Source organism: Crassostrea angulata, chromosome 2 (assembly GCF_025612915.1).
Source record: "Crassostrea angulata isolate pt1a10 chromosome 2, ASM2561291v2, whole genome shotgun sequence".
Classification (NCBI taxonomy): Eukaryota; Metazoa; Mollusca; class Bivalvia; order Ostreida; family Ostreidae; genus Magallana; species Magallana angulata.
Window position 1 is genome coordinate 3,766,994 of NC_069112.1, and position 26,260 is coordinate 3,793,253.

The 26,260-nt window shown below is 34.7% G+C and overlaps 1 protein-coding gene and 1 pseudogene across 3 annotated transcripts; both read right to left on the bottom strand.

Annotated features, from left to right (window-relative positions):
- Positions 1-18: 18 nt before the first annotated feature.
- On the bottom strand, positions 19-18,118 carry LOC128172544 (phosphatidylethanolamine N-methyltransferase-like). 3 transcript variants are annotated; one of them, XM_052838299.1, is made up of 7 exons: positions 17,985-18,118; positions 10,689-10,806; positions 4,491-4,606; positions 3,829-3,974; positions 2,023-2,134; positions 1,367-1,441; positions 19-269 (listed from the first exon to the last, which is right to left on the bottom strand). In XM_052838299.1, exons 2-7 carry the CDS (start codon positions 10,785-10,787, stop codon positions 224-226), a joined length of 594 nt encoding a protein of 197 aa, XP_052694259.1. In that variant the 5' UTR covers positions 10,788-10,806; positions 17,985-18,118; the 3' UTR covers positions 19-223. The 3 variants fall into 3 exon arrangements, with proteins under 3 accessions (XP_052694259.1, XP_052694257.1, XP_052694258.1); XM_052838297.1 differs by lacking the exons at positions 10,689-10,806; positions 17,985-18,118 and adding exons at positions 5,618-5,735; positions 9,137-9,334; XM_052838298.1 differs by lacking the exons at positions 10,689-10,806; positions 17,985-18,118 and adding an exon at positions 5,608-5,737.
- Positions 18,119-19,160: 1,042 nt separating this feature from the next.
- On the bottom strand, positions 19,161-25,916 carry LOC128172545 (uncharacterized; annotated as a pseudogene).
- Between the last annotated feature and the right edge of the window lie 344 nt (positions 25,917-26,260).

A 26,260-nucleotide genomic window follows, 5' to 3' on the forward strand; every position in this document is an offset into this window, starting at 1 on the left:
CAATTGAGTTTCAGCAAATAATTAAATAACATTTTTATTTGAAACAAAGAATAAGTTTGAAATAAAACATGGCGCAAACTTGATAGAATGACATACAATAAAACACAGCGAAATGAGATAACAAACAACCCCTGTGCATCATCTGTTCCTCTTTTATCTGTTCTTCTCACACTCCATTCTTCACACCCCATCCTTCCTTCCTTTTCTTTATATTTAATGTTCCCTACACCATCTTGTTACTTTTGTTGTAAATCTCGGTCGTAAAAGGACTGAATAGAGAAAACAAAGATGTGATAGCTAGACAATGTGTTGCCTGCCACTAAATATGGACATCTTTTATCAGGAAAAAAATTAGAATTTGCATAGAATGAAAAGAAATGGAAGTTTTATGCTGAAAACAAAAATGATTTTTCTGCCTTTTAATTCAAACCATATAAGTGTTGAATGTACCACCACAAATTACTGTAGACGTATTTTTTTCCACGGGGTCATAATTCCGCGGAATCACAATATCAATTTAATCCGCGGGTAAAAATTTACGCGGATTCTTTGAATGAAAAAAAAAATCATTTGAATAATTATTATTAAATTTGGTTCTGAGCGATTTTCATTACCTAGAATTTGTCCAACTTTAGACTTAAATTGTAAGAACTGTTCACTGTAATTATCGGTTGTGGACTGATCGGTAGTCATTAGTTAGCCGTCAAGATGTTGCGACGCTGGCTAAAATCGTCTTGTGAAACACCACATCTTTAATTAATAGTAACTGTCAATTTATGGGTTCACATGTAGTTTAAATTATGAGTTGATCAGTTTTATTACTTAAAAGTCAGAGCACAAAGGGATCTAAAAATTGCAGTAAAAACACGGGTCGTAGCGTATAGTTAATTGGGTCATTGAAAGACACACCTGCTTGGGGCTATTTGTCGTCTGACACGTGCCGTTATCTCAAGCTGGGAGAAGTTTAAATTTCATGCAAGTAATTTTACAGAAAATTCAAATCTTCAGGAGATTAAATTATTTATTAAGTGAATTCTCAATACAAATTTGACAGTTTGCATAGATAAAAACGATATACACTGGGTACACGTAGATGCAAGTGTTACATGTATAGAATGTAGTAACTTCCAATTATCCTTATTCATGTAATGCAATTTTAAATTTCATTCCAAAATGCACTTTAAGTACACTGGGAAAAAATTCCGCGGAAAATTTGTGCCCGCGTTCATAGCGTAAATTAATACCACGCGGACAAAAGTACGTCTACAGTATATAGATATGAAAACATATGACTGTACAAAAAAATTGACCAATTTGATAGGTCTTGGCTACGTGATCACACCGGGACACGTGATAACAAACTTACCCTTCAAACAGGATGGCTATTTTGTAGCAGACGGCAACAAGACAAGTCAGCAGGAGTCCGCACAGACTGGCCTTACTGTTAATGGAGGAAAACATTACATTTAACATACTGAGAGAGAGAGAGAGAGAGAGAGAGAGAGAGAGAGGAGAGAGAGAGAGAGAGAGAGAGAGAGAGGCTGGCTTAACTAATAATAGATGTATTAATTGAAGAGAGTAAGCACAGAATTAGACACCAGCCTTACTGAAGTTTTTATTGTAGAGTGTTAAGGTCAAAATTAGACAATCATAATGACTCAGATACAGTTGTTGCTTGGATGAGACATAAACAGAAAACCCATCACAATGTTACATATATCTTGTAAAAAGATGACTTTGTTGTGACTTTTAATTCAGATCTAAACGTTCAACAAAATCAGCTTCTTTGGATGATAAACGGTGTAAAATTGATTGTACATACTTTATTACAATAAACATAAAGCTACATTTTAAATACAGAGAGAGAGAGAGAGACAGACAGACAGAGACAGAAAGAGAAAACAGAGGGAAAGAAGAAGGAGGGAAAGAAGAAGGAGGGAAAGAGAAAGGATAGACATTAAACGAGAGAGAGAGAGGAGGGAGAGGGAGAGAGAGAGAGGGAGAGAGAGATGTCTGACATACACGAGAGCCGTTCCCCCGAAGATGATGGTTGACCCCCAGTACATTGGGTTGTCGATCAGGTTGAAGGGGAAGTGGGTCACCTTGTTGTCCATCAGAATACCAAAGTAGTCACCTGTGGTTACAAACACAACATTTTACTCAAAACAAATTCAATCTTTTGTTAAAGACCACATTTCAAAACTCATAAATCTGAATAAATTGAATTTACAGGGATTTATACATCTCTCTTACCCAGAAAAGTCATAAAGAGGACTTAAACAAAGCACTTATCTATTATAGTATTATTATTTACCTATATCAGAATATAAGACCTTTTCTTACCTACAAATAAACTGTTCTGTTGAAGCTAAGCGCCCAGTATAACTGAACTTGCTTAAATATTTCTGTATAAATTGAACGCCAAGGAGTTAGAGGTTTATTATTTACATGTAATTGCTAATTGAGTTATAGATTTATCATTTACTAACTGAAGTAATCTATGCATAAGGACTTGTACTTCCTCAGAAATATAACATAAAATTCTAGCGCCAAGTTTAATTGTTCTTACCAATAGAAGTCACATAGATTCCCAGCGCCAACTATGATAAAACTCGCTGTGGAATATTATAATTGTACTTACCCAGGGATATTCCTTAAAATCTTAGTGTCCAGTAATTGTCCTTACCTAGGAATGTTCTGTAGAATCTCAGTGCCCTGTATAATTGATCTTACCATGGAATGTTCTGTACAATCTCAGTGCTCGGTATAATAGTTCTTACCAGGGAATGTTCCAAAAAAATTCCTGCACCCAGTATAACTAATCTCACCATGGAATGTTCCGTAGAATCTCAGTGCTCGGTATAATAGTTCTTACCAGGAAATGTTCCAAAAAATTCCAGCACCCTGTATCTCACCAAGGAATGTTCTGTTGAATCTCAGCGCCCGGTAAAACTGTTCTTACATAGGAATGTTCCAAAGAGTCCCAGCGCCAAGTATTCCTGCACCCAGTATAACTAATCTCACCAAGGAATGTTCTGTATAACTCAAGCACCCGTATAACTGTTCTTACCCAGGAATGTTCCATAGAATTCCAGTGCCTGGTGTAATTGTTCTAACTTAGGAATGTTCTGTAGAAACCCACCACCAATTATAATTGTTCTCACCTAAGAATGTTCCATAGAATACTAGCGCCCAGTATAATTATTCTTGCCTAGGAATGTTCAATAGCATCCAAGTGCCCAGTATCATTTTTCTTACCTAGGAATGTTCTGTAGAAGCCCAGTGCCCAGTATCAGTGTTCTTACCTAGGAATGTTCTGTAGAGTCCCATCACCAAGTATAATTGTTCTTACCTAGGAATGTTCTGTAGAATTCTATCACCCAGTATAACTGTTCCTACCTAGGAATGTTCTGTAGAATCCCAGCGCCCAGTATAACTGTTCTTACCTAGGAATGTTCTGTAGAATTCTATCACCCAGTATAACTGTTCCTACCTAGGAATGTTCCGAATAATCCCAGTGCCAAGTATAACTGTTCTCACCTAGGAATGTTCCAAAGAATCCCAGCGCCCAGCATAACCGTTCTTACCTAGGAATGTTCTGTAGAGTCCCATCACCAAGTATAATTGTTCTTACCTAAGAATGTTCCGTAGTATCCCAGCGCCCAGCATAACTGTTCTTACCTAGGAATGTTCTGTAGAATTCTATCACCCAGTATAATGGTTCTTACCTAGGAATGTTCTGTAGAATTCTATCACCAAGTATAATGGTTCTTACCTAGGAATGTTCCTAATCCTTAGAGTCCCATCACCAAGTATAATTGTTCTTACCTAGGAATGTTCCGTAGAATCCCAACGCCCAGTAGCTGGAGAAGACGAGGATGGAGCCAATCAGAATACAGAGATATCCCAGCCATAGGAAGTAGTTGTCAAACAGGAACGGCCACTCTGGCTGACTGTCGCAGGCCAGCTTGAACCTGGTCAAAGAGGAAAACCCTATTGTATATATCGACTAAATCGTTACATGGACATTGGAGTAATGTCCTGATCCCAGTTATAAAGAAAACAAAAAGTCTGTTATATCAGAACTCCACTACAAATTGTTTGATTTTAAATATATACTAGTCATAATTCAGTCCAATTGACATTGTTCTTGTGGTGTCTTAAAATCTATTTAAAATCTATTTTATTTTGGCACCTCTGCTGCTGTCCCAGTTGTGAAACTGTTCGCCCTGGTTAAATCTAAAAAAATTGCCACAATGGGGTAAGAGGAGTAACTTAATGTTTCTAGTTTAAAAGTCTTTTTTTCATGAAACCACTGCTAAAATGTAATTTTTTTCTAAAAATTCAAAGCGGAAAAAAATTTCCTTTATAGTTAAGATACTTACACCGCATCAAAAATAATTTATTTTGAGACCTTTGTCTATCATTTTAAGGTCTTTATATATAATCAAGGCTTAGCTTTAAAAAGAAGACTTATTGTTTCTACTTACCACCAATCCCTGAAGAAACCGAGCCCTACAATAGTTAAGGCTAGGGCCACACACCCCTTCCTGGGGCCCCCCAGTAACCTGGATACGGTCTGACGTCGGTACTCCCGCCTGGCGACCTACAGCAGACACACACAGGTCAAAGTTCAAGGATAACACCCATATATATCAGAGTTATCCCCCAATCGCAACTTCTCGGGCCTTTCCGGCAGGCTCGGAAAAACACCTCGAATGTATTACCTAGGCGTCCATGACAACCCCCCTTTTTATACAACTTGATATAAACACAACACATTTTACGATCTTTTGAGATGCATGATAGACTTCATTAAAGTAAATGATATACCCTAAAATATAACACAGAAGCGACTTATAAGGCTGTCTAGCCGATACTTATTTTAATGGGAAGCGACTCCATTTTGTATAAAATTCTAACATCCGGTAATGTTAATATATTCGAGGTGTTTTTCCGAGCCTGCCGGAAAGGCCCGAGAAGTTGCGATTGAGTTATCCCCCTTCCCCAAAAGAATTAATGCAAATTGTAAACTCTTTACCACAACATGCTTTTCCGAAATGTGAAAATCTTACCGAAAAGAACAATTCTCCCCAAATACCATTCTGCTAGTATATAAACGGTAAAGAAATTTAACTAAATCATTCAGTACTATCATTACAAACCCTTGAGTCTTACAGATTTTCAATCATTCTTGTGAGCACCAATTATGACAAATATTTATGGAAAAAACCCACCCAAAATTGTAAGTAATTTCAAACTTTTATAATATTTACCGTAAGCAGACATGCAATGATTTTACAAGCAATTTTAAAATTGGTTTTGTCAGACAGACGTTAGGACATAACATGCTGCTCCATGGTAACAATCTAAAAATAAACGATCCCTATAATCGAATACATGATAATTTAATTTACCCCGTCAAATCTGACGCTATTTCAACCCCGCGTGATCATCTACCCCCGGACCCAACCCTTCCCAAACCCCGCGTAGTCCTCTACCATTCAACCCCCACCCCCTGCACCCCACAGCAAAGAAGAGCAGAACGGAATAAGGATCGATGTTACACAGGTAAACTTAATCAGATGTAGAAAACAACAAACTTACTTGTACGTACCACATTCCAGAAGAGCGGGTTAAACATAATGGTTGCCACGGAGATCCATAGATTCCTGTCACTGAAGGAAATCAACGCATCCCCCTCATTGGTCCTCATTGTCCTGAACAATCAGAATCTGTAAAATCAAAGAAATCATTAATAACTTATTAATATGCGAGGGATTCGCCATTTTCAACAAAGACTGGATCTCGATGATTAAATATACGGAAAATAAAACGCCAAAGATAAATATTTATAAATATTTACATTTTCCAGTGTATTTGCCTGTAATATCACTACGTATCGATTTTGTACTCTTTAACCCATAATTTCAAATGACGTATAATTAGGGCGCCAGCAGGATTTCCTTATTTATATTTAAATATTTAATCGTATAGTGGCTTTAAATTATATAATTATAAGTAATAAGGAATCATTCTTTGAATATTTTGAGGTAATAATTTTGGTCGGGGCGTGATCAAAAATATCATAAAGCCCTTCGGGCTTTATTGGATTTGACCACGCCCCGACCAAAATTATCACCTCATAATACTCAAAGAATGATTCCTTATTCCTTAAATTGAATTGACAGAAATCAATGCAAGCATCTAGCGCCTTTTTATATGAAGTGGAGGGGTCACTTACTGAATGACGAGGTCATTGGATTGTGCATTCATTTTAGTAAAAAAAAAAAGCGTAATACAAGAAAAAGTAGAAAACAAGAACCAATCTTTAAACTACTAGTATCCGGCGGTAGACTGCGAACCCGAGGTAGACCTTTCTAATTTGAAGAAAGTGTCATTATTTTATTGTATATGTTTTCTTATTACTAGTACATAAATAGTGCCTGTTTGCGAGGGTAACAGTTGAAATTGATACCCCCGAGAAAACCATTGTCAACCGACGCAAAATGTAGGTTGACAATGGTTTTCGAAGGGTGTCAATCTCAAACAGGCACTATTTATTTTATTTTTCTGCAGTCAATTCTGAAGAACGCATAACCGACTTCTTTAGGGATGACAACACTTTTTCAGAAAATTCAAGCAATTGGGATGAATAGTTGCTATAGTCTGTCCCAAGATATTTATGCAGCACATTTGGACGATTTTTGAAAAAAATACACTTACCTGTGAAAGAAGTGCACTTGAAATAGTTGAAAGCGATAATTTCCAAGATAATTTCATTGACACATTATCAACTGTCACTCAGAAAAATTCACAGGAACGAAAACAGATTCCTTACGGAGATTTATAATGGGGAATGTTTACATTTTTACTCCATTCGGAATACACTCGGAATACATCGCGCAATTTTTCAACGTTATCATCCGGGCTTGCTGCAATACAAAATCTCCGTAGACATCACAATTTTTAGCATTGTATTGAAACCTGATACGCTAACAGGGGCGTTTCGACTGAGAAATCTTGAGAATTTTTAGTACTTTTGAATGAACATCGTTTGAACCCCGAGGTATTTATAAATATCAAGCAATTAAGCAAAATGTGAATCCAATATATCTTGGGACAGATTATAGTTAATCTTTCAGGAAAATTCGTTTGAAAATTTTGACTAAAAAAACAAAGTCGTCAGGTAACAGGAATCTGACGTTTGATTGGTACAAAAGTAGATCCCAACGTATGACATGCCTAAACAAAGAGTACGTTGAAATTTCAAGCATCTGCGATAAATAGTTACTGAGAAAAGTACGACTGATTTTTTTGTTACGGACGGACAGACAGAAGAAGAAACACACAGACACATAATGGTGTAATTTAAAAAACATACAAACATAATGGTATTATCAACAGTACAAATATACAGATTATTTCTCTCACCTCATTAAAGGGAAAAGAAGTTAAAAATATGTTGTACAATAAATCAATTAATTATCATCTACTTTAACTTTAGTATATATATTTTCATTAAAAACCTCTGAACAATGAATAAATCAAGAAAATTGATCGCTTGATTTAAATTTCTCGCCGCTATGGGAGCTGCCATTGAACTTAAATCTATGACGTCACACCATCCTATCCGGTTTGTTTTTAGCACATCATGTTTGTTTTTTAGATTGAAGTGTGAACCTAAACATTATTTTTGTTCAGTCGACTACTTGAGTAACAGAAAGTCATAAACCAACGTTTTATTCAGAGCACTGTATACGTTGTATGCATGTATGTAAACCAAACCGGAATAGATGGTGTGACGTCAAAATAACTTTATTTTTATTTTAATACAAAAGAGTTCTACAATATGTCAGGCTCAAGTAAATACGATTATTCTAACTTCACGTGCAGTAAGGCTGAACTATGTACATGTAGTTTATTCTCAAAACAGCATGACATTTGATTCAAAGTACTTTAATAGTATAAATAAATATGTTTTTGACTTTCCTTCCCCTTTATTCTATTGAAGCCTCGAGTTCTCGTGCACGATAAACTCTAGGCCTATCAGCAATATTTCCCTTCGCCAGAACTAATGTTATATCGCATAACGTCAACAAGTCGCCATTGATTAAACAAAGGCCTGTATGATAAAATTAAATGTAGCAGGCATTTCATTTAGATTTGACCCAGATATGGTTGTGACGATATGACACTCTAACCGACATCTAAAGTGACAATACAAGATATAAATTTCCACACGTACTTAGCAAAATATTTCGTCTTCGAAGGAAGAAGTAAACTTGATTGCGAGAAAGTAAATACTACGTCATCAATCAATACCGCACGTTTCAAACCTAGCGATATTAATCAAACTGTCATATCTTGGTTTCATGAATTGGGAAATGCCGATGTAACCTTTTCTTAATCAGCTGTTTTAAGAATAAAAATAATTTTTACTACATTAAAGAGGGGAAACTAGTATTCCCCTTTAGATACTGTAGACCACCTTGTAAAACTTCACTCCTAGCTAATTTCAATGCATGAATCTAGATGGATGAGACTTGTTATCATTGGTATATGACACAAACAATATAACATTATTCGCTGAACAAGTAAAATCAGAGAATTGTCTGTTTCATTATTATTTTGGGTTTGAGTCGATGTGTGTGATTGAATCATTCCCTATCAATGACTTTAATATCTTTATCGTGCTAACACCGACTGATAAGGGTAATGAGGGTCATACCCGTATCCAAATAGGATTATAATCGTCATTGAGTTAATATATATCTTATAGCGCACATGTTTTACAAATTATGATGTTAAAGTATTTAAAAGTGCAAACTCTATTTTGAAATATTTATATTTTTGCTTAACAGTTATCTCTTATTCAAAAATATCTTGAAAAGTCTAAATCTACACAATGCCGTCTTTAAATTTCTTATACCACCAGTTTACCGTGGGTGTAAACAATTAGTAATACATACAGTGAGCTATTGTTCAGAAAACTTCTATATTTTATTCTTTAGAATTGCCAAGTATAACTTTACCTGTCAGGCAAAATCACCGATGCAGAATCATCAATACACAACCAATACCAAAATATATTGTGACATAATAACAAAAAAAAAAAAAAATCAAACAAACTTACCTCTTGGTTTGTGGAAAATTCTTTAAAATATGATTGTCCTTGCAAGAAAGGTATGTGAAGTATTTTTTATTATGCTATCCTTAAGAAAACTGCCCGTTTCTCCTCTAATTTTACATGTTAGATCACTGCCTGATTGTGTGCTGTATCAATGTAAGATTAATGTTTATTTTATACCTGTGTACACCCGTGTACAGTATCAAGTAGAAACTAATCAACTCATACGTGTATGGAAAATTTTAATAAGGACTTTGTGAACATCAAGGTTAACAGATTAGATGAAGATAAACCACCACACCTGGTGAAAGATTCAAACATCTGGACAGTGATGGTATTTCAGCGCCATTCACTCTTCATCTTTATTATGTATTTTTAATTATTGTTCAAAATCAAAGCCCCTTATAGCACATCAGTAAAATAACAGGTATTGAAGTTGGTCTATAACATGTTTATCAGGTATGTATTCGGCTTATACTAGAGGTGAATTACATACGCGTCTAAACGGGACTTTTTTTTAAAGCAAAATTGAGAGGTATAGTAGTAGCCCCCACCCCACCCCAAAGTTCAAGGATAACACCCATATATATCAGAGTTATCCCCCAATCGCAACTTCTCGGGCCTTTCCGGCAGGCTCGGAAAAACACCTCGAATGTATTAACATTACCGGATGTTAGAATTTTATACAAAATGGAGTCGCTTCCCATTAAAATAAGTATCGGCTAGACAGCCTTATAAGTCGCTTCTGTGTTATATTTTAGGGTATATCATTTACTTTAATGAAGTCTATCATGCATCTCAAAAGATCGTAAAATGTGTTGTGTTTATATCAAGTTGTATAAAAAGGGGGGTTGTCATGGACGCCTAGGTAATACATTCGAGGTGTTTTTCCGAGCCTGCCGGAAAGGCCCGAGAAGTTGCGATTGAGTTATCCCCCTTCCCCAAAAGAATTAATGCAAATTGTAAACTCTTTACTACAACATGCTTTTCCGAAATGTGAAAATCTTACCGAAAAGAACAATTCTCCCCAAATACCATTCTGCTAGTATATAAACGGCAAAGAAATTTAACTAAATCATTCAGTACTATCATTACAAACCCTTGAGTCTTACAGATTTTCAATCATTCTTGTGAGCACCAATTATGACAAATATTTATGTAAAAAACCCACCCAAAATTGTAAGTAATTTCAAACTTTTATAATATTTACCGTAAGCAGACATGCAATGATTTTACAAGCAATTTTAAAATTGGTTTTGTCAGACAGACGTTAGGACATAACATGCTGCTCCATGGTAACAATCTAAAAATAAACGATCCCTATAATCGAATACATGATAATTTAATTTACCCCGTCAAATCTGACGCTATTTCAACCCCGCGTGATCATCTACCCCCGGACCCAACCCTTCCCAAACCCCGCGTAGTCCTCTACCATTAAACCCCCCCCCCCCAACCCCTGCACCCCACAGCAAAGAAGAGCAGAACGGAATAAGGATCGATGTTACACAGGTAAACTTAATCAGATGTAGAAAACAACAAACTTACTTGTACGTACCACATTCCAGAAGAGCGGGTTAAACATAATGGTTGCCACGGAGATCCATAGATTCCTGTCACTGAAGGAAATCAACGCACCCCCCTCATTGGTCCTCATTGTCCTGAACAATCAGAATCTGTAAAATCAAAGAAATCATTAATAACTTATTAATATGCGAGGGATTCGCCATTTTCAACAAAGACTGGATCTCGATGATTAAATATACGGAAAATAAAACGCCAAAGATAAATATATATAAATATTTACATTTTCCAGTGTCTTTGCCTGTAATATCACTACGTATCGATTTTGTACTCTTTAACCCATAATTTCAAATGACGTATAATTAGGGCGCCAGCAGGATTTCCTTATTTATATTTAAATATTTAATCGTACAGTGGCTTTAAATTATATAAATATAAGTAATAAGGAATCATTCTTTGAATATTTTGAGGTAATAATTTTGGTCGGGGCGTGATCAAAAATATCATAAAGCCTTTCGGGCTTAATTGGATTTGACCACGCCCGACCGAAATTATCACCTCATAATACTCAAAGAATGATTCTTTATTCCTTAAATTGAATTGACAGAAATCAATGCAAGCATCTAGCGTCTTTTTATATGAAGTGGGGGGGGGGGGGGGTCACTTACTGAATGACGGGGTCATTGGATTGTTCATTCATTTCAGAAAAAAAAAAAGCGTAATACAAGAAAAAGTAGAAAACAAGAGAGAACTAGTCATGGTCTTCCCCAAGAACCAATCTTTAAAATACTAGTATCCGGCGATAGACTGCGAATCTTTGCCCCGAGGTGGACCTTTCTAATCTTAAGAAAGTGTCATTATTTTATTGTATATGTTTTCTTATTACTAGTACATAAATAGTGCCTGTTTGCGAGGGTAACAGTTGAAATTGATACCCCCGAGAAAACCATTGTCAACCGACGCAAAATGTAGGTTGACAATGGTTTTCGAAGGGTGTCAATCTCAAACAGGCACTATTTATTTTATTTTTCTGCAGTCAATTCTGAAGAACGCATAACCGACTTCTTTAGGGATGACAACTATCGTGTCAAAGATTTTACTTCTGTTTATTTTATTTTTCTTCTAAATTTTAGCGCGATTTTAATCAAAATACATTCTCGGGGTTTGAATATGGCTATTGTTTGAAAAAAAACTTTTGTTGGGTTCAAATGTTGGTTAATCTCATTTACTCGTTTATCTACGTTTATGATAGTAAAAACGTCAAATGTCTTAGAGTTTTAGATAATTGAATTTCCTCACCTGTCATCTTTATTTTGCTAAAAGCATTTACAGGCATTATGTACTTCAAAGGGAATTAATTGGCTAGGTAATTTACTTAGGGATTAACTCAGGTGTCATGGTCAGAGCTATTATTCATTTATCGTTTTACACATGTTACATAATTTTTGTTTTATATACTGTTGAAATTCTTTTGTACAGTAGTCGGAATCGGACAGCCGTCCCGATATCACCGATCTGTATCAAAATTACTGTCAGGTCCTTAATAAATGTTGAAACGCTGATTGGACTTTACTCGGTTACTTTTACCAAAGTGAGGGCTACCAACCGAGTGTTGATCGGGTTATAGTACAGCCGAGTGTTGATCGAGTTGTACAGTAGTCCTTATTGGTGGTGCTAATTTTATTGTCGGTAATCGTCCCAAACCTTTCTGGACTGGACATTGCCGGTAAAATCCTTACGGACATTCCGGGAAAAAGGATAATTGGTGGAGAATCCGGGTACGATCCACGGACCTCGGCCAAGCGAGTTTTCCCCAAACCTCAACTTACCAGGACCCACAGCCTCAACATGGACTGACATGCATTTCCGACCACAGTGGCAGTTTTCGGCGCCGGTGTGCAGTAGATGTAATCGACGGCATTACAACGCATGCAACGCTTTGGAGAAACGATGTCACCGATGTGGACAGGATGGACATTTTGGCAGAGCGTGCGGAAACATTGGATCCCGCACTGTATATAAAACCGAACCGAAAAGAAAACGAGATTTTCAGCGACTCCGAGAACACAACGAAAGAAAGAAACTCCTAAGAGCACTTCCGTTTTCCAAGTTAAGTGACGCCGCTTTTAAACAATGTGTTAGTGATAAGTCTGTTTTCATGTTAGATTTAAAAGCAAATATGAAGAAATTTCAAGAAACTATCGCGACTTTGAAAACGGACAACTTGCAACTAGATTCAAAAGTAAAGCAACTTTCGTTGGAACTGGATGATAAAGACGACAAAATCAAATTTTATACGGTTTGTCTAAGTGGTGTTGTTTCGGACGGAAGGAAAATGCGATCCATAATTTCGGAGTACCAGTGGTTTCTGGATAATTATGAAATGGAACACATCATCTTGCGATCTATTAAAAGAAATTGTGTATGCAGGACAGAATCGGGGATCGACAGCGAGTTTTTACGTAAAGAACATCGGCGGATAAAGAAATTCGGCGTTGACTTTGTGCTTAAATCATAACAATATAACATTAACTTTTTAGTCTTTTTGTAATGTGGACTGTCAATTATAGTTTTGCGTTAATTGTAAAGGAAATTGTTTCATGTATGCAGCATGTGTAAAATGAGTTTAAATTTTATTAGTTTAAGTTTGGGGACCAAACTTTTTGTAGCAGGGAGGAGTTGTCATGTACAAATTTTGATTATCAATAATCTAAATTTTTGTAAAGGACAGGTTATCGTGTCAAAGATTTTACTTCTGTTTATTTTATTTTTCTTCTAAATTTTAGCGCGATTTTAATCAAAATACATTCTCGGGGTTTGAATATGGCTATTGTTTGAAAAAAACTTTTGTTGGGTTCAAATGTTGGTTAATTAAGAAATGAACTCAATGTCTACCCAAGTTATACTCGTATAACCTGGGTTGGGGCAATTTACGCTTTATAATCCGCGAAGCGGATTATAAAAAAGCGTAAATTGCTCCAACCCAGGTTATACGAGTATAACTTGGGTAGATATTGAGTTCATTCCTTATAATTTAATTTTCTGGAATTTGCTGTACAAATTGAGTCCGTTTTACTTTTAAAAATGATATAAATCTGTTCAAAATTCAAACGTAACGTCAAGTGAATTAGTACGTTGATGCATTGTGACGTGTCTTGTGACGTGCAAACCAGGTTATACAAATTTAACTAAATTTTTCTATCCAATCAAATGCCGCGTTACAACCATAATTAAATTATTCTCATTTACTCGTTTATCTACGTTTATGATAGTAAAAACGTCAAATGTCTTAGAGTTTTAGATAATTGAATTTCCTCACCTGTCATCTTTATTTTGCTAAAAGCATTTACAGGCATTATGTACTTCAAAGGGAATTAATTGGCTAGGTAATTTACTTAGGGATTAACTCAGGTGTCATGGTCAGAGCTATTATTCATTTATCGTTTTACACATGTTACATAATTTTTGTTTTATATACCGTTGAAATTCTTTTGTACAATAGTCGGAATCGGACAGCCGTCCCGATATCACCGATCTGTATCAAAATTACTGTCAGGTCCTTAATAAATGTTGAAACGCTGATTGGACTTTACTCGGTTACTTTTACCAAAGTGAGGGCTACCAACCGAGTGTTGATCGGGTTATAGTACAGCCGAGTGTTGATCGAGTTGTACAGTAGTCCTTATTGGTGGTGCTAATTTTATTGTCGGTAATCGTCCCAAACCTTTCTGGACTGGACATTGCCGGTAAAATCCTTACGGACATTCCGGGAAAAAGGATAATTATTCAACATCAGATGGAAGAAATCGAAGATTTACATCAAACAAATTTTGATTTAAAACAAGTCATATCTCAACATCGCAAAGAAATCTGTGACTTGCGAAACCAGTTATACCCCAACCATAGCAACGGTTACAACGGACACTACCGGAACGGACATTTCTACCGCTGACAGTTCTTTCCAAACACGAGGACGTGTTTTTTTCCGGAGCGGGGGATATTATCACAGTGCAAAATTGACTGTTCTATAATTATCTTTATTTCGGACTTTACTTTTTAAATACAACATTTATTTTGTCATATATTCTTAGAATTTAATGTTTACAAAGTGAATTAGCCATTGACACTCGGCAGACTCTTTATTTAATTGTTATTACAAATCAGACAGATGTTTCTCCCAAGAACTGCTAATCTCTTGAAACAACATTGCGTAATTATATGCCTTTCATGTCTTGGCCATCAAAGACTCATTGAGTTAATCTAATTACCTAATACCTGTGAATCTTTCACTCAATTCATTTGATGTCATCAAATTGTCACTTTTACTCATTGTTTAGATTCTTATATATACTGAATTGTATTTGTCAATCTTAAGTTCGGAGGCCTGACGCATTACCGGCCACTTCCGTCTGTGTCGCTTATTTGTTTGTTATTGTTCATCTTTTAAATTCGATTGATAATAAATACGGAATCCTTCATCACTTGGTTTTACTTCTCTGGAATTGCATATTGGTGGACCCTTGGGAATACGGCAGACATAACCTTCGTTTTTAACTTACGGCCCACAGCGCGCCTCAGCCTTATAATTTGTTCCTTTTACGCCAACATTCCCTCACCCGGTTCGTACTGCACACGACCGATGCAGATTCAGAAGAAATACCCTAGCACCGTAAAATCTACGCGGTCACAATTGGTAGTTGTCATGTACAAATTTTGATTATCAATAATCTAAATTTTTGTAAAGGACACAACACTTTTTCAGAAAATTCAAGCAATTGGGATGAATAGTTGCTATAGTCTGTCCCAAGATATTTATGCAGCACATTTGGACGATTTTTGAAAAAAATACACTTACCTGTGAAAGAAGTGCACTTGAAATAGTTGAAAGGGATAATTTCCAAGATAATTTCATTGACACATTATCAACTGTCACTCAGAAAAATTCATAGGAACGAAAACAGATTCCTTACGGAGATTTATAATGGGGAATGTTTACATTTTTACTCCATTCGGAATACACTCGGAATACATCGCGCAATTTTTCAACGTTATCATCCGGGCTTGCTGCAATACACAATCTCCGTAGACATCACAATTTTTAGCATTGTATTGAAACCTGATACGCTAACAGGGGCGTTTCGACTGAGAAATCTTGAGAATTTTTAGTACTTTTGAATGAACATCGTTTGAACCCCGAGGTATTTATAAATATCAAGCAATTAAGCAAAATGTGAATCCAATATATCTTGGGACAGATTATAGTTAATCTTTCAGGAAAATTCGTTTGAAAATTTTGACTAAAAAAACAAAGTCGTCAGGTAACAGGAATCTGACGTTTGATTGGTACAAAAGTAGATCCCAACGTATGACATGCCTAAACAAAGAGTACGTTGAAATTTCAAGCATCTGCGATAAATAGTTACTGAGAAAAGTACGACTGCATTTTTTGTTACGGAAAGACAGACAGAAGAAGAAACAGACAGACACATAATGGTGTAATTTAAAAACATACACACATAATGGTATTATCAACAGTACAAATATACAGATTATTTCTCTCACCTCATTAAAGGGAAAAGAAGTTAAAAATATGTTGTACAATAAATCAATTAATTATCATCTACTTTAACTTTAGTATATATTTTCATTAAAAACCTCTGAACAATGAATAAATCAAGAAAATTGATCGCTTGATTTAAATTTCTCGCCGAGCTATGGGAGCTGCCATTGAACTTAAATCTATGACGTCACACCATCCATTCCGGTTTGTTTTTAGCACATCATGTTTGTTTTATAGATTGAAGTGTGAACCTAAACATTATTTTTGTTCAGTCGACTACTTGAGTAACAGAAAGGCATAAACCAGCGTTTTATTCAGAGCACTGTATATGTTGTATGCATGTATGTAAACCAAACCGGAATAGATGGTGTGACGACAAAATAACTTTATTTTTATTTTACCACGAAAGAGTTCTACCATATGTCAGGCTCCAGTAAATACGATTATTCTAACTTCACGTGCAGTAAGGCTGAACTATGTACATGTAGTTTATTCTCAAAACAGCATGACATTTGATTCAAAGTACTTTAATAATATAAATAAATATGTTTTTGACTTTCCTTCCCCTTTATTCTATTGAAGCCTCGAGTTCTCGTGCACGATAAACTCTAGGCCTATCAGCAATATTTCCTTTCGCCAGAACTAATGTTATATCGCATAACGTCAACAAGTCGCCATTGATTAAACAAAGGCCTGTATGATAAAAATAAATGTTGCAGGCATTTCATTTAGACTTGACCCAGATATGGTTGTGACGATATGACACTCTAACCGACATCTAAAGTGACAATACAAGATATAAATTTCCAAACGTACTTAGCAAAATATTTCGTCTTGGAAGGAAGAAGTAAACTCGATCGCGAGAAAGTACATATTACGTCATCAATCAATACCACAAGTTTCAAACCTAGCGATATCAATCAAAATGTCATATTTTGGTTGATGTCGATGTAACCTTTTCTTAATCAGCTGTTTTAAGAATAAAAATAATTTTTACTACATTAAAGAGGGGAAACTAGTATTCCCCTTTAGATACTGTAGACCACCTAGTAAAACTTCACTCCTATAGCTAATTTCAAAGCATGAATCTAGATGGGTGAGACTTGTTATCATTGGTACATGGCACAAACAATACAACAATTTTCGCTGAACAAGTAAGATCAGAGAATTGTCTGTTTCATCAAATCATTATTTTAGGTTTGAGTCGCGTGTGTGTGATTGAATCATTCCCTATCAATGACTTTAATATCTTTATCGTGCTAACACCGACTGATAAGGGTAATGAGAGTCATACTCGCATCCAAATAGGATTATAATCGTCATTGACTTAATAAATATCTTATAGCGCACATGTGTTACAAATTATGATGTTAAAGGTATTAGGTGCAAACTCTTTTTAGAAATATATTTTTTCTTAACATTTTTTTAAAATTAAAAAATAGCTTAACAAGTCTAAATCTACACAATGATGTCAATTCAATTTATTATCCTTGAGCTTTACAACTCATCGGAATACAAATCACAACACATACAATATTATATACAAATGTGCAATGTTCAGTAAGTGAGTCTTAAAATTTCTTGTACGACCAGTTTATCAACAATTAGTTATACATACAGTGAGCTATTGTTCAGAAAACTTCTATGTTTTAATTCTTTACTATTGCCAAGTAAACCTATCAGGCAAAATCACCAATGCAAAATCATAAATTCACAACCAATACTCAAATATATGGTGACATTATAAAAAAAAAAATCAAATAAACTTACCTCTTAATTTGTGGAAAAATCTTTAAAATATGATTGTCCTTGTAAGAAAGGTATGAAAAGTGTTTTTATTATGCTATCCTTAAGAAAACTGCCCGTTTCTCCTCTAATTTTACATGTTAGATCACTGCCTGATTGTGTGCTGTATCAATGTAAGATTAATGTTTATTTTATACCTGTGTACACCCGTGTACAGTATCAAGTAGAAACTAATCAAATCATACGTGTATGGAAAATTTTAATAAGGACTTTGTGAACATCAAGGTTAACAGATTAGATGAAGATAAACCACCACACCTGGTGAAAGATTCAAACATCTGGACAGTGATGGTATTTCAGCGCCATTCACTCTTCATCTATATTATGTATTTTTAATTATTGTTCAAAATCATGGCCCCTTATAGCACTTCAGTAAAATTACAGGTATAAAGGTTGGTCTATAAAAACATGTTTTCAGGTCTGTATTCGGTTTATACTAAAGGTGAATTACATATGCGTCGGAACGGGACTTTTTTTTTTTTAGCAAAATCGTTAGAGGTATAGTAGTAGCCCCCCTCCCACCCCACGGATTAGAAATTTCAGGATGTAGGAAAAATTGATTTTTGGTAGGTAGGATTATTTGGGGGGAAGGTTTAACCCCCCCCCCCCTCACGGATTAGGATCTTCGTGATTTTGCGGATCTTTTTTTTTTGCTTTTCAAGATTTCTGATAATTATAGTCTCGCCCCCCCCCTCCCCCCACTGAATTAATTGGGTACCCTGTGAAATTTAATTATATATGTCACTCATTTCGGAATACAAGATTAATTTACCTAAATTCTTCACCGTTACGTGAGACTAATACCTGGATCTAGGGGGAATACACCCCCCCCCCCCCCCTCACCTCAACCACCGAACGCATAGGTAAGGTTTGAACCCCTCGCCCTAATTGCACTAAGCTGTAAGGTAAGCATTTTGGAAAAAAAATTAATCAAAGTACTGACGGGAGTTAATTTTATCGATTTTTATATACATGAAATTTTTGTTTAAATTCGAAGATCAATTTGTAAACAAATTTTCATTCTGTGGGAGCTAATACAGGTATACTATCAGAGCAAATTCAGCAAGTGCTCTCAAATAAAACATCACATAATTCCATACTTAATTATTCCCTCGCGCAACTTGTTTGCTCAAGAAAAGTAGTTTTCGTATTAACGGAGGGTTAGTAGAATGTGGTATCCTCATTTACATTTTCATAACTATAAATTCCTAAATAATGCATCCTCCACAAAATTATTCATGCCGTGAGGGGATGCTCCGCTTAGCGGTGCCCTTGTTCCAAATGTAAAACCAAATCTTTCTAGAAATTAATCATTACCATTTATTTTATGTTTTTAAACAGTTTAAAGCAATGTCAACTTGCCAGTATGTATATAATTCATGCAACATATACAATGGATTCTGATTAGAAAAAAATACAGCAAATCTAAATGTATATAACCTTTTATATTTTGGTTCAAACCCACTTAACATTGGTACATTTGTTAATCATCATAAATCCTATAATATTTCAAAAAGCAAATATTATCTTGCCAGGTACAAAAATTGAAAAATGGCGTCTATACATGGTTGCCATTGTACACTTTAACAGTTTTTCAAATTATTATATAGATATTACATAGATATGTATACGTTTTAATGTCGTCCGAAACCGCTCAAAATTACGACGAACTGAAAAGTTTTTTTTGGCGATTGTAAGAGTCTATATGGTTTGTCGAAAGATTGATTAAAGGGAAAGTTCATATCCAGTAGACCTGAACCAGGTGAGACGTTTTCGTTTTTTACGGTAAGGCTTGGATCATATCTTACAAGATGGATCGAAATGTCTAAGATACCAAGAACTGTAGATGGATTATTCGCGACATGAACAAATTCCGCATGTTTGTAATCAAGAACGACTTTTTAAAGGAAAAATGACCCAAAGAGAGCAGACGAATTGAGCAAACTTTCAGACCAATTTCCGAATCTCGAAACAAGAATGCGTTACACATGTGTCAAAAATCTTTCAAGAAACAACTAGGATGTGAAAGGTAAGGATAATTTTAAGAACGGTAAGATCCCTCAGTTGGAAAAGAAAAAGCTGTTTGTAACAATATTAGAGCGGAAATGCTTCCTTTGTGAACGAAAGGGACCCATAGTACCCAACTGTCATAGATAGATTTTTAGATATATATTGAAAAAATAGTTAGGACAGGCAAAATTTAGTTTAGACTCCATTTGATACAAGTTATACTATATACTGTTGAGCTAAAATTAACAAATCATTCAGAAGGACGGCTCAGACATCTTTTAATTTCTCTCTAATTGATCGTAGATAGACGAACGACTCGGGTAAGTCAGATAACCACCATCCTCCTCTACTCTCTCGTATATCACATGGTGTGGTGATACATCATTGGTAGATGACGGATCATCTACTGGTGATAAATCATTGGTAGAAGACGGATCATCGACCTCCTGATTTTGTCCGCCTTGCTTTTTCTTTTTTCGTCTACAATTCCAACACATTCTACAATTTTAATTGTAAAAATACATACATTTATTCTAAAAAAATAAAAATTGTAAATTAATTTTCATTTCCGTTTTTCGTATAAAATTACTATCAAAGGTGCAGTAAACCTTTTCATTTACTGCTCAGTAATAAAGTATTTGCTAGCCTGTAACCACTCTAAGCTTTAGTATTTAATTCTATTTAATAACCAATGTTCTATTTTGAAAAATTTACCAAGAGAACATTTAACAATTTTGTTAGCATTTTGTAAGCACCCACTTTTTCTCGCAGGAAGTAATTTCCTTAAATTTACATATAAAAAATTGAATTATCATTTATCATGGAGTACTTTTTAGGAAGTATGAAAAAAATTGGTATGAAAATAAGGAAATTTTTGAGTGAAATTGAAGTTTTAGATACTCCACGCCCCCCCCCCCTCCACCCCACGGATTAGGATGTTGATGATTTGTGAAAATTCAAAATCCTCCCCCCTTTTTTTTTGCTTGTCACGATTTTTTGGATGAGTCTGCCCCCCCCCCCCCCCCCCCCCCCAACTTTCAAAAACGATGCTACGTGCCTGAGTTCAACTAAAAAACCTATATTTTATAAAAATATACAAAACAACAAACTGTAAAAATTCTTGATAATTCAAATTCTCGGCAAAAAATGCTTTGTGTTTAATGCAATACATTTTAACGCTGGTAAACACTTTGTTATCGACATTGAACCGTCTACACAAATTTGTTTTCAGTTAAGGTTAAAAATTTTCAAAGACTTTCTAAGTCTTCTCAAGAGTGAACGAATGTACATGGTACAACAAATTAACAAATCAAAGGAGAGGCTTATTTTCAAACAATAATATTGTGATCAAATATAATATCAGGTTGTTTAATATTGTTTTAAATTGAAGGGGGAATCACAAAATGTTAGGTAGATCATGTGAAATATAGATCGTGTAATACATCATCAAAATAAATACTGTTGAATTATGTATGGTTGCAGAATATGACTTAAGTGGAAAATGTAAGGCGACATCAAAACATGTATGTATTTGAATTGTGTTTTCTTTACGAAATTGTCTATAAAGTAAAAAACTATGTTTAAAGTGGCATATACCAAAGGGGGCGTGGTCACGATTTTGGTCAAAAAATTTTTTTTCGATTTTAATATTTACAATGCTTCAGAAAGGCATTTTAAATGGGCAACCAAAATTTGAGTGTCATTTGTTGAGTTATAAGCGAGTTACAGAGCTTGAAATTCTTCGCTAAACATGAGAAACTGTTTATTTATGCTTAAAATAAATAAAAAGATAGACAAATAAGCTAGGAAAATATTTTTACTGGTATATTGAACCTATGTAAACTAAAACAGGACACGAGCCTTATTTACAGTACAAAGATTTGTTAGCCCTGTATCTCGCTTATAACTCTACGAATGACTCTCAAATTTTATTCGATCATTAGAAATGCATTTCAAAAGCATTGTAAATAATAAAAACATAAAAATAGAATTTGACCAAAATCGGGACCACCACGCCCCTTTAAATAAGATACTAATTACCTAATAGTAAGTAGAACATTCAGAATAAGACTCAAACAAAGTACCACGATGATTGTATTGAGAACAAGAGGAAGTTGATGGTTCGAACTATAACATCCATGATGCAACAGGGGTCCTAGAGAAAATAAATTAAACTATTTATTTAAATAAATTTGCATTGAAATCAAAAGGACGATACTTTTTACTTGTTCAATTATCATGGTCATTAACCAATTACATATATTTTGCGTGTAAATCCCATGATGCCTACCGATCATTCGATAAAATTGCGAGAACATTCGTTATTTATTTTACATAAAAGCATATGCAAGAATTGCATCTGTACTAATCTTTTCATAAATTGACATACAATGGATATTTTACGCTACAGATTTAAATGGTTTCACAGCAACTGTCAAACTTATGATTTCAGAGTTTCTAAAAACAAATCTCAAAAAACGAATTTTATTCTGCAATACCAATATTATTCTTACTGATACTAGTAATCAGATAGGCGTTATGCCTACCAAGGTGTCATTCTTGATTTAGATTTAACAACTTCTTTTGTAAACCTTTTATATATCATATAAATGAAACATTATAAAGACTCACTGTCACATTGTTCCCCGAACCAGCCCTGCACACATCCATCAGTACAGTGTCCACTGTGCTGTTCACACGTCTGTTCTACACACCAAGAACTACAATTGTGTTCACATGTGTCACCAAACTTTCCAGCCAGGCATCCATGTGTACAGGTGCTATTTTCTTTGTCACAGTCTCCTCCGTAACACGAAGTAAGGCACACCCGATCACAGACAGCTCCCCATACACCAAGTGGGCATTTCAAGCAGTGCCCAGTGCTAATGTTACAGTTAAGCTCGAAACAAGTCAAAGGGCACGTAAGATCACAGAGATCTCCCCAGTACCCAGGTATACATTCGTAGGTACACTTTCTGTCATTTTTATCACACATTGAGTTGATACACTTTGAATAGCAACCTGAATATATTTAGAAAGATATAAAAAAAACAACAACTAGGTTATAGGCGTTTAATTCACGAAATAAACTATTCCACTAAGTAAACTGAATGTTTACTAAAATATCTGTGAGGAGAATGAATGGCAAAGTTTCAGGTAGATTTTACACACCTGCATGGCATAGTTACTAGTGCAGCAATTGAATTTTTATATCTTTACAAAAAACTGTTGACAAAGATGACCCACATTATCAATAGAAAGGATAATATATGGTTCGAGCCTAAAATGGCCCCCTCAAATGAACATTGTCATTTTACTGATTCGTATCCTCATTAACATTTGAAGTTTTTTCATAATTTTCATTTTGAATTTAGTGCCCTAAATTTAGAAATATGACATCAGAGAATAAACCTTTTCCCGCCATTTTCGTATTTTTAGCATAAAACGGTTTGTTTTGGAGCAGTTTTTCTTTAAGGAAACATTGATCGACTGTTTGAACAAACAAAACATTTTCACCAAGACGTATCTCTCCGGTACCTATAAGCGACATAAAGTTCGTTCTTGTTCAAAGAGTCGCTCTATATTTCCCATTCAAAAAAGATAAGAAAAATGTCAATTTTCGACTGATTTTGATTGTATTATAAAGAAATAGTGTTCTTCTGACGTCATATACTGCCAGTGAATGCATATAAATCGAATATATAGGTGAAACTCATAATTTATGTCAACTCTTTTATAAAATAACACAACAAATTATTGTACCTGCATCACTTTAAAAATAGCGAATTATGGGGGCCAAATTTGACTAATATCATACATAGTTCTTTACGACAAACGCGAATATTTATTACTTCCGAAAAAGCGTATGATAAACGGGTAAATTCATCGACTGAAGCCGACATGGCATATAATTACTAAAGTCGGTAAGAAATTTGGGTAGGAAATGAATACCTTATGTGCAGAGATTGTGAAACTCAGTGATTGAAGAAATCATACAGATCTAGAAATCGATGCACTCTTTTAAAATAATCATACGCTCACATACCGTTAAAGTCATTCTTTTGACATCCTTGACAAAATCTGCAATCAAAGTCATAGTGTCCAACTACACATCCTAAAAAATATAAAGCATCGACATTTTAGTTTAAAAAATAATCCTTTTAATATATTGGTTTTGCTATCATTTTTATTGCTGAAAATCTTGAAGCCAGAGAACTTCTTCGACAAAGAGAGGTCTTGATGGATTTTGTGAATAAGAGAAAATGTGATTAAAAAACATTTACACCCATCGAACGGAAATTATTTTTAATACATAGACAAGTTTACTAGCATACTTATATAAGGTGTCATGTACAGACCATAGACCTCTATTTCACATATTTCAAGGATGGCTCCTCTTGTAGGGTTATCTTCAGGAGCGTCGTATGTGGTCTCCACAATAACGTACCTCGCCGTCTGTATACAAGGGATTTCTATTTTGTTTTGAGGTAGGTAGGGATATGTAGTGTTGTCAGTGTAACAGCGGGTTCTCTGTGATGTATACGTTTTTGTTTTTGTTACTGACGAGTTTGATATATCCAGATAAAATTGCCTGAATCTGAACTGCTTCCAGTGATCTGATAAATAATTCAATAAATTCAAATATTGATCAAAAATTAAAAAGCTTGCCGAGACAAGACATCAACTACACAAAGTAATTTTTATTACATTATACTCAAAATTATAGTAAACGATCTCTATTATGGTAGAAAACAAGAAGGTTAATGAGAAAACTTAGAGATATGTCAACAAATTTTAACTGGTCATATTTTCACTAAACTTGGATGGTGCATTAGTGATACTTACGCCTGTGTACAGAATAATAATTTTACAGAACCTTTTAGAGTATGAAAACATGTTACATATTCCAGTTTATATTGATAATAACCATATTCACGCTTTTTGTATGTAATAAAAAGATCACATGGATGCTATTGTGAAACGAAATTTTAAGTACACTAGTTGAGTTTAGTTTAAAGAATGGACGGTATTGTTTGTCAAAGAAAACGATGACTCGTGATTAATTTCCTTGTGTTCCCTAAACTGACAGAGGAATCATGGGATACTGCTCTAAAATGTTTAACACGTCCCAAACATCATATTGACAGGCATCTCAATTTTAAGGATCAGATTTAAAATTCCTGTTTGTTAAGTCGTTGAGTTTACCCACATGCAATATGGAAGCAAGTTTAGTAAAGATAGGAAAACTTGTTATTCAGATATGGGACCTACTCAAAACTATTTTGCCGGATGTTGCGTTTCCTCTTAAATGATAATTGTATATGATTTTTTACATATATTTTCTGGTTCAAACGAAAAAGTAATAAAACGATCATTGATTGAAAAATAATTATTTCGTGAAATACGTATAAGTTAATACTCACTTTCTCTTCTGTAATATATCTTTATGCTCTTTATACTGAACTGTTTTGTGAAATACGTATAAAGTGAATACTCACTTTCTTTTCTGTAATAAATCTTTATGCTCTTTATACTGAACTGTTTTGTGAAATACATATAAGTTAATACTCACTTTCTCTTCTGTAATATATCTTTATGCTCTTTATACTGAACTGTTTTGTGAAATACGTATAAAGTGAATACTCACTTTCTCTTCTGTAATATATCTTTATATATATATACTGAACTGTTTTCCAAGATCTACTTGCAGCCATGCTCTGTCTAGACCACGGTCAGTTATAGCACAATACATCTCTTTAGGGGATATGACGCCATCATTTGCTAATGATGCAGAGTTATTAATGTGAGTCGAACTAAGGCTAAGAATAGTGCTGTTTCTTAGACATAGGTTTTCTGAAAGTAAAATCATCGAGATCAATATTGATAAAGAACGCCTATGAATATACTTATAAAACTATGAATATGATAATGTTACAATACGAATATGACAATGAATATGATAAATCCTACCGTGTGATTTCCTTTATCTGTTATAACTGTTTTATATTTTGAAAACCATTTGAATTATGTTTTCTAAGAATGCACTGTTCAAGAATGCGCCAATTAAGTGTTTATCTTTTGAATTGTTTTTTCTAAGAATGCACTGCTTAAGTGTTTATCTTTTTTTTTTACCTCGTGTATTCTTACGACCTTACTGTGATTATGATATTTAAGTGTGAGGAATTATAATTTACGATTGGCCGCTTTACTGAAGCAAAATGAGACAAATA

Coding starts and splice junctions, on each gene's coding strand:
- LOC128172544 (XM_052838299.1), bottom strand. CDS start 10,787: ATGAGGACCAATGAGGGGGGTGCGTTGATTTCCTTCAGTGACAGGAAT. Junction 4,607..10,688: donor ACCCGCTCTTCTGGAATGTG/GTACGTACAAGT, acceptor TGTCTGCTGTAG/GTCGCCAGGCGGGAGTACCG. Junction 1,442..2,022: donor TTCGGGGGAACGGCTCTCGT/GTATGTCAGACA, acceptor CTCCATTAACAG/TAAGGCCAGTCTGTGCGGAC.